Below are 9,048 nucleotides of genomic sequence, written 5' to 3'. Positions count from 1 at the left end.
GTTATCCTTGATAGATACCCTTTTGGCAGGTCCCTATAGGTAATTTATAGGACAGAACCTTAGATGTTTATAATCAAGTTCTGCCATCCTACGCAGAACACTGTTATTTTGAGAGAGCTTCAGGCTTGCCACTGGACCCTAGTTAAATGAGTCAACAGGTTATCAAGTTCCTAGAAGACCTGAGCAGCCCATCACCAGGAAGGTGTTGTGTGACCCACCCAATAAAGTTAGATGTGCACAGAAGCTTTCCATCACCAAACAGAAGTGGTGGTATGAAAAATTGGATTCAAGCAGGTTTTTGAGGCAGATGTAAATTGCAAAAGTTGCTCACAACCATAGTCCCCACCCTGCCACACTTGCTATTCTGTCTTAACCAGCATCTGTGGCCTCACGTAGCATAGTCCCTTGCATTCAGTTGGCTGAAGAATTTTTTTTAAAAAAAACTGCCTGTTTGAGAGAGCATTCTGTACGAAATGCTAGTACCACCTGAAAGTGGACAAGTACACCAACATATCCAAGAGTAGCCCTGAGGATGGTGGTAAAGGCAAACCCTGAAAGTCAGAACTTCGAAAAACATATCGAGTTCTTTATTTTTCTTGAAAGGAGAGATAGTCAAAGTACACATCTACACTGATTCATTAGGAGCACCTAATGGTTTGATAAGATAGTCTGGGGTTGAAATGAAAAAATTGGTGTGCTTGTGACAAGGAGGTCTGAAGATGTACGTCAACTCTCTTAAGCTGGGTGTGGAGTCTGAAGATAGTTGTGTCGCATGTAGATTCTAATTGAAGAGTGACATCATCAGATGGGCAAGATGACTGGTTTTGGGGACATCAGCCCATTTCTCCAGTTACTCCTTGCCTGAATAGTAGGACATCACCTGGCGGTACTCTTAGTACTCTCTTGTGATGACAGTTGATGGAAAACTACAATTGTCTAATATAGGTAGAGTTTATAATGGCACAGATTCTTCAGGAATAAAGTTTTGGGTTATTCTACCAGGCAAGGAACCATGACCAATTAAGGTGCCTGTTGCAAGCAAAGGTATCAGTAGAAGGGGTACTACAAGGAATAAGTTACAAATCAGCTATGACCATGTGACTGGGTGTAGAAATGAGGACTGTAATATCTATGAGTATTTCTTCCTTATTTTGATACGAATATATTTGAAAAATATTAAATCTTCATCTTTCCCATTTCTCTACCATCTAACATAAGATGTGTTAATAGTAGTTAAACTTTAGATATGTGAGTAGTAGTTAACCTTTATAACTATTTAAGTGACATGATACTTAAGAGGTGAAAAATGTCTCAGAAGAGAAATGAACACCTCTCAAAAGTGAATAAATTGACTTAGTTGAGTTTATCTATTTTGTGGAAAGCGTTGGTGTACTTGGCTAGAAGGATAGATGAATCATATTAGACTTCTATTTGGGTTTTATTTGGGATAGAAACATGATTTTAAAAGCAATGTACTGATGTCAGCTTGAAGGGTGAATTATACTGGAACTGAATTTTGAAAGAATTTTTGCTGTTGCAGTTGGCTTAATGAAACAGCAGCCAGCTTAACTGAAGGTTGATATAAATACCATTCCTGCTGCCATTCATGCATGCTGCAGATGACCTGCTGATCTTGTTAGCATGAGGAAGTTGTCAGACATGCAGCCCCTCCAGGTGCCACTGGGTCTCCTCCTTCAGCTTCTGAGTCCTAGGCCAGATACCTGTGGAGCTGTGGCAAAGAGCATCAGTTGCTTTTATAGGTCACTTGAATCATTAAATGTGGTGACATACGTGAGTTCCCACTTTTGTCTTCATGGATTCCCATTTGGCCTCCCATGAGCACCAGTTCTTTCCAAGCTTTCCTCTGCTTCATTCCAGTTTTTCTACCCAATAGTGAGCCTAGACTACCTGCAGATTCTCCATGCCTCTAGTTGCAGATGTGACATTCTTTCACAGATTTCCTCACCAGCTCCTACAGTTTCATAAAGTCTATTTCCTATGAGAAATATGTTCTTCCGTATTGATTACTGTAGCTTGCCTTCCTATGTCAAAACAAACCCCAACTGGTAACGTTCAGTTTGTATACACAAAGTCACATTGTATATAATCCTTATGAGGTGATCACCTGAAATGTGAAAGGGACTTAAATCTCCTTGGTTTGTGATTGAGAGTTAAATACCCAAATACATATAAAGCTTCACTTTTTAAGATACCATTGATTTTATAGTGCTATTATCTCAGGTATAAATGATTTTATAGTGCTATTATCTTGGGCACAAAGAATCTATTTTTTAATACCAGTGTTTAACACAAGTCTATAGACTCATACAAAAATGTTATAAAATTATAGGTAAAGTATGGGAGGGCTTAAATTTTTCCTTAGAGTGTTTTCAAATGACTTTTTAGAAATTGAAGTATAGGTGATATACAATATTTAAGTTTACAGGTGTACAACATAATTATGATTTTTAAAGGTTACACTATTTCTAGTTATTATAAAATATTGGCTATATTGCCTATGGTTTACTATATATCCTTGTAGTTTATTTTATACCTAATAGTTTGTACCTTTTTAGCCCCCACCCCCGATCTGTCCCTCCCCCTTCCCTCTCCCTACTGGTAACAACTAGTTCTCTGTATCTGTGAGTCTGCTTCTTCATTGTATTCACTAGTCTTTTTTTTTTTCTTTTTTAATTCCATGTATAAGTGATATACAGTTTTTGGCTTTCTGTCGGACTTACTTCAGTTAGCATAATATCTTCCAAGTCCATCCATGTTGTTGAAAATGGCAAAATTTTGTTTTTCTGTGGCTTTATATTCTATATATACACACACCACCACATCTTTATCCATTCATTTGTTAATGGACACTTAGGTCTCTTCCATATCTTGGCAGTTGTAAATAATGCTGCTGTGAATACTGGGGTGCACGTATCTTTTCAAATTAACGTGTTTTTTTGATGTATATTCAGGAGTAGAATTGTTAATGCTTCTCTAAATGTTGGGTAGAATTCACCTGTGAAAACATCTGGTCTTAGACTTTCGTTTGTTGGGATTTTTTTTTTTTTTTTTACTGATTCAATTTCATTGCTGGTAACTGGCCTGTTCGTATTTTCTATTTCTTCCTGGTTTAGTCTTGGGAGATTGTACATTTCTAAGAATTTGCCCATTTCTTTTAAGTTGTCCATTTTATTGGTGCATAGTTGCTCATAGTAGTGTCTTACTATCCTCTGTCTTTCTGAGATGTGGGTTGTAACTTCTTTTTCATTTCTAATCTTACTGATTAGAGCCCTCTCCCTTATTTTTCTTGATTAGTCTGACTAAAAGTTACTTGATTTTGTTTTTTTTTTTAAAGAATCAGCTTTTATTTTCACTTATCTTCTCTATTTAGTCTCTATTTCATTTCTTCCTGTTCTGATCATTGTTGTTTCTACTAACTGAGCTTTCTGTGTTCTTTTTCTAGTTTCATTAGTTGTAAGGTTAGATTGTTTGGAGGTTTTTCGTGTTTCTTGAGGTAAGACTATTGCTCTCAATTCCCCTCTTAGAACTGCCTATGCTGTGTTCCACAGGTTTTGGGTCACTTGTTTTCATTTTCATTTGTCTCCATGCATTTTTTGATTTCTTTGGTGATCCATTGGTTTAGTAGCATATTGTTTAGCCTCCACATGTTTGTTTTTTACAGCTTTCTTATTGATTTCTAGTCTCATAGTGTTGTGGATGGACAAGGGGCTTGAAGTTATTTCAATGTTTCTTAAATATACCAAGGTTTCTTTTATAGCTTAGCATGTGATCTATTCTGGAGAATGTGCCAGGTGCACTTAAAGATTGTGTATTCTGCTGTTTTCAGGTGGAATGCTCTCCATATATATCAATTAAATAAATCTGATCTAATGAGTCATTTAAGGTTGTGTATTCCTTATTGATTTTCTGTCTGGATGATCTATCCATTGATGTAAGTGGGATGTTAAATTCCACTACTGTGTTCCAGATGATTTCTCTCTTTATATTTGTTAATGTTTGACTTACACATTTTGGCAAGCCTCTGTTGGATGCATGGATAATTACAGTTATATCTTTTTGGATTTATCACTTGATCATTATGTAGTGTCCTTTGTCTCTTGTTACATTCTTTATATTACAGTGTATTTTGTGTGATACAAGTATTCCTACTTCTGGTTTCTCTTGACTTGCATAGAGTACCTTTTTCTGTCCCCTCACTTTGAATCTTTTGTCAGCAGCATATATAGAATTCTTGTTTCTGTATCCATTGAACCACTCTGTGTTTTGATTGGAGCACTTAGTCCATTTACATTTAAGGTAATTATTGATATCTGTGTGATTGACATTTTGTTAATTATTTTGAATTTGTTTCTGTGGGTCTTTCTTCCTTTTATTCTCTTGTGATTTGATGTTTATCTTGAGTATTTGGATTCCTTTTCTTTTTTGGGTGCATATATATATTAGATTTTTGGGTGTGATTACCATGAAGTTTTTACATAGCAGTCTATATATGTGTATGTGTATATATATGTATACGTGTGTGTGTGTGTGTGTGTGTGTATATATATATATGATTTAAGTTGCTGATCTTGTAATTTAAAATGTGTTTTAAAAATCCTGCATTTGTAGTTCCCTCTCATGATTACTGCTTTTGATATCATATATTACATCTAATTGTTTTGTACTTCTTAACTGCTTATTTTGGATATAGATTTTACTTTTGTCTTTAAACCTTTTTACTAGCTTTGTGCACGGATGACTTCCTACTTTTACTCTATTTTTGCCTGTACTGGTGAGTTGTTTTTTTTTTCCATGTCATAACTTTTGTTCATAGTTGTGGTCTCTTTCTTTGCCTATAGAAATTCCTTTAACATTTTTTGTAAAGCTGGTTTGGTGGTGCTGAGCTCTTGTAGCTTTTGTTGGTCTGTAAAGCTTTTGCTCTCCCCATCAAAAATGAATGAGAGCCTTGCTGGGTAGAGTATTCTGGACTGTAGGTTTTACCCTTCCATCATTTAAATATATCATGCCACTCCCATCTGGCATGAAGAGTTTCTACTGAAAAATCAGCTGATAGCCTTATGGGTGTCCCTTTGTGTGTTACTTGTTGTTTTTCTCTTGCTACTTTTGATATTTTCTCAAATTTTGTCATTTTAATTGTCTTTTGAAATGTTCCTCTTTGGGTTAATCTTCTGTGGGAGTCACTGGGCTTCCTGGATTTGGGTTACTGTTTCCTTTCTCAGGTTAGGAAAGCTTTCAGTTATTTTGTCTTCAAATATGTTCTTGGTACCTTTTCTCTTCTCCCTCTGGGACCCCCTATAATGCAAATATTACTGTGCTTGATGTTATCCCAGAAGCCTCTCAAATTGTTGTCACCCCCCCCCCTTTTCGTGCTTAGTGTTAATGATTTCCACTATTGTCTTCCAGTTTTCTGATGCATTCCTCTGTATCATTCTACTGTTGTTCCCATCTAGTGTATTTTTCATTTCAGTTACTGTAGTCTTCATCTGTTTGGTGGCTCTTTATATTTTCTAATTTTTTGTTTAAAAACTTTAACTTCTCACTCTGTACCCATTCTTCTGAGTTCTTTGATCATCTTTATGATCATTACCATGAACTCTTTCTTGGTTAGATTGCCTATCTCCACTGCACATGTTTTTTGGGGTTCTATCTTGCTCCTTCCTCTGAAACATGTGCCTCTGCTGCCTCATTGTGCATAAGTTGCTATTAGTGTTTTTATGTATCTGGTAGGGTAGTTACATTTCTTGACTTTGGAAAAGTCGCCTTCTCTAGGGGACATCCTTTGGGTCCCAGCAGCACTCTCCCCTCTTGTCTATAAGTTCCCTCTATGAGGGCTGCATGGGTCCTTCTGTGTCATGGGCTGACTATGTGGGCAGTCTTTCAGGCATGATCGGGCCCCGAATCTGGTTGGTTGTCAGACTACGCCTTGTGTGGAGGCTGCTGGTTTGCTGGGCCTAGTCAGGGGGCTCTGGGGCTAGTGCTGGCTCACTGGTGGGTGGGTCAGGGTTGCCCACCTACTAGTGAGTGAAGCCAGGTCCTGGAGCTAGTGCTGGACATACAGGCAGAGCCAGGTCTTGGAGTCTGGCTGCAGGTTCAAACAAATTTTAAAGCCAAGAATAGATTATAACCACCTCTTTTAAGAAGTTACATCATGGTAAATATTATTGTGAGTGTACAGACGAACTAATACTTGCTAGCTAATCAATATCAATGGGCAAAATCCCTCCAGGTCCGTTAGTTTCCTAATTCCAGGTGAACCTTTGTTTTTACTATTTAAAATTTTTTTACCCAGAAAATTCCTTTCTAGGCTTTTTGTTCTCTAAACTTTTCTTCATCAATGAGATGGTTTTCATCATGTGCATTTAAAGCAGAATACTAAAACTATTAATATATAGAGTACTTTTCCTTTACCTGTAATATTCAAGGATTCAGGAACCCTATCATATAGCTTGAATATCTTAAAGCATTCCTTTTAAATATGGCACAAACATATCTGGTATGGTATGTATGTATGCAAGTGACACTTGTAGATTATATGTGTATATCCCCTTTCTATATAGATCATATATTGCTGTTCCACAAAGATCTTATTTACATTTAATCTTATTTTACTGAAGAAATAGGTTATTGAAAATCAGTTATTTCTAGACTTAAAACTTTTATTTGAAAAATAACTAGAAAAATCAAATTGCAAATGAATTTTTTTCTCATTTAATGAACTGTAAACTCACATGGCAAACTGATGCATTCTAAACATTTTTGAGTTTATTTCTAGTTTCTTAGAGAAACTATAAAAGGCTAATAGACTTGAAAAATGAAACATAACACTTTCCTAGAATTAGACAGTTTTACATAGATACTTTGATATCATACAAAATCACTAGATTAGTAGTGAAAATTTATAAATCATTAGATTGATAGATATTTTCAGATCAGATTATTTTAGATCAGATTATTTTATAAAACACTTTTAAATATGCAAAAAGTAAAAAAGTACGTATGCATAAGTATATTTCACACTTTAAGATGCCATTATGGGACTTTTAAAATATTTACAAACCAGATTTAGTTTTTCTAGATTGAAAGTAAAACTTAGCATGGTTACATATGTGCATATATATATGAGCAATCCATATTTTAAATATTATAAATATTTCCTATTTCAGAAAATACTATTGAACAAAAATTTGCATCACTGCAGGCACTGTCATGCAGGCAAAAACCACTTGAAATTTATAAACTGATACCTTATGTGGACAGTGAATTGATTACACTGATAAATCTTAACACTTCAAACTATTCTAAATAGACAGATATGTGTCATTTAACTCGGGTGGTAGCTGTGTTTGTGGGGTTCATGTTAATGATTTACTCAAGTCAAACAACAGTTTTTGAATGCCTGCTTCACACCAGGCATTTCACTATATTCTGGGATTAGATTAATGACTCACAGCAGATAGCCTTTGTCTTCACAAAACTTGGAATCGAATGTAGTGATCCTAATGTGTATTTCCCATTGAGATAAAAGTACCCTCAGTTGTTGGCGGAAGGAATATTAGCCAGACTTACATGTTTGCCTTCCATCCTACCTTTTCTTTAGAGCATGGATCTGTATTTATAGGCCAGCTGATTTCTCTGTATTTACAGTGGTTCTACTTTTCTCAGTGACTGTTAATATTACATGAGTAAGGCATATAATTGTATTTATAGAATCTACAGAAGATATGTCACATACCAGGAATCTGAGCCATCTCTAAATGACTGTGTCACAGAATAAAGGTACCTCTTCCTAGAGCCTTTATTTTAACTAATAGCCAATTTAAAAATTTCAGGTTATAGATAGACATACCATTGAGGAGAATGGTAAATTCATACTGATACTTAAAATACAACACAACACTTCAAAGATACTAATTTAAGTAGCATGCTTTTTATAAAACTGAAGCCCAGCAGATGATCTCTGAAACTTTCTAAAAAATTGTTGTCAGAATGTTTTTGCAGTATCTATCGGTGCTTCATTCGCCTACAATGATAAACGTTTTTATATACAAAATGGGGATTTCCAAATAAAAATATACAAAGTTAGCATGTTAATTAGGATTATGTAGGAAGATAATTTTCAATTTTAAATTGCTGGTTATTTACTTAAATTCAGGTATCAATTTTCATTGTTTTGTATCAACTAAAGAAAAGCAGGAAGTAGCATATGGTGGGGAATTAAAAAGTATAGAGAACATATTTTTTGAGATTTAGCTGATTTTTGAAACAAACTGAAATCAAATAAATAATAATCTCTTGGGATGTATGATAGAGTTCAAAGGACAAATGGTATTAACTGACAAGACCCTATTCACTGAAGAACATTTAAGAGACATCAAGACTCAAGGTGTCAAAAGAATATGCAAATAATATAAATGAAACACTCACTTTCATATTTGCTACTCCTTGCAGGATGGAAATCTAGAGGTATGAACTGGTCATCAGTAATACAAAATTAGAACAAAAAGCTTCGCTTATGACATAAAACGTGTTCCATAAAATGTATTCACTACAAAGAAACCTTAAACTCTAAGACTTGGGGCAATTTTCAAAGGTAGCATTTAAATCATTCACTATTTTTAATTCAGGTATAACCTTTAGTCTGACCCTTGTCGATGAGAGTCTTCACATCCCTAAAACACCACTTTTAAGGACAGTAAATGAGCACTGTAGAGATCAGTGGGTTGCTAGTTCCTTAGTAATAATGCCCACATCCTGCCTGTCTGAAAGTATTAAGATAAAACCAAGCACATCAATCAACATCTTCACCAAAACATGCTTTTATAAAGATGGCCACGTTATTAAGCAAAGTGAACAAGTTTGCAAAGATTTTTCTGAAATGTGATTCCACTAGCCTTGAATCCCCGCATTTTTATTAATGATGTTTTGAATACAATGTAATACAATACAGATCACTGGTTATAATTTTGATGGTGCCACACTATCAAATTTTCAGACACTCAGTATTTATGGTAACCATCATGCTCACAC

At 35.2% G+C, this 9,048-nt stretch overlaps 1 protein-coding gene across 4 annotated transcripts in view; it reads right to left on the bottom strand.

The window, feature by feature from the left end:
- Positions 1-1,674: 1,674 nt before the first annotated feature.
- Positions 1,675-9,048, bottom strand: part of LOC116282436 (protocadherin-15-like) — a 504,558-nt gene continuing 497,184 nt past the window's right edge. For all 4 annotated transcript variants that reach the window (XM_072971517.1, XM_072971514.1, XM_072971516.1 and 1 more), the window contains one exon: positions 1,675-1,729. In XM_072971517.1, the coding sequence (XP_072827618.1) occupies positions 1,709-1,729 (21 nt within the window). In that variant the 3' untranslated portion in view covers positions 1,675-1,708. The remainder of the gene's footprint in view (positions 1,730-9,048) is intronic.

Source organism: Vicugna pacos, chromosome 11 (genome assembly GCF_048564905.1).
Source record: "Vicugna pacos chromosome 11, VicPac4, whole genome shotgun sequence".
Taxonomy (NCBI): Eukaryota; Metazoa; Chordata; class Mammalia; order Artiodactyla; family Camelidae; genus Vicugna; species Vicugna pacos.
The sequence above is the reverse complement of the archived record's forward strand: the minus strand, read 5'-3'. Positions and strand labels throughout refer to the sequence as shown.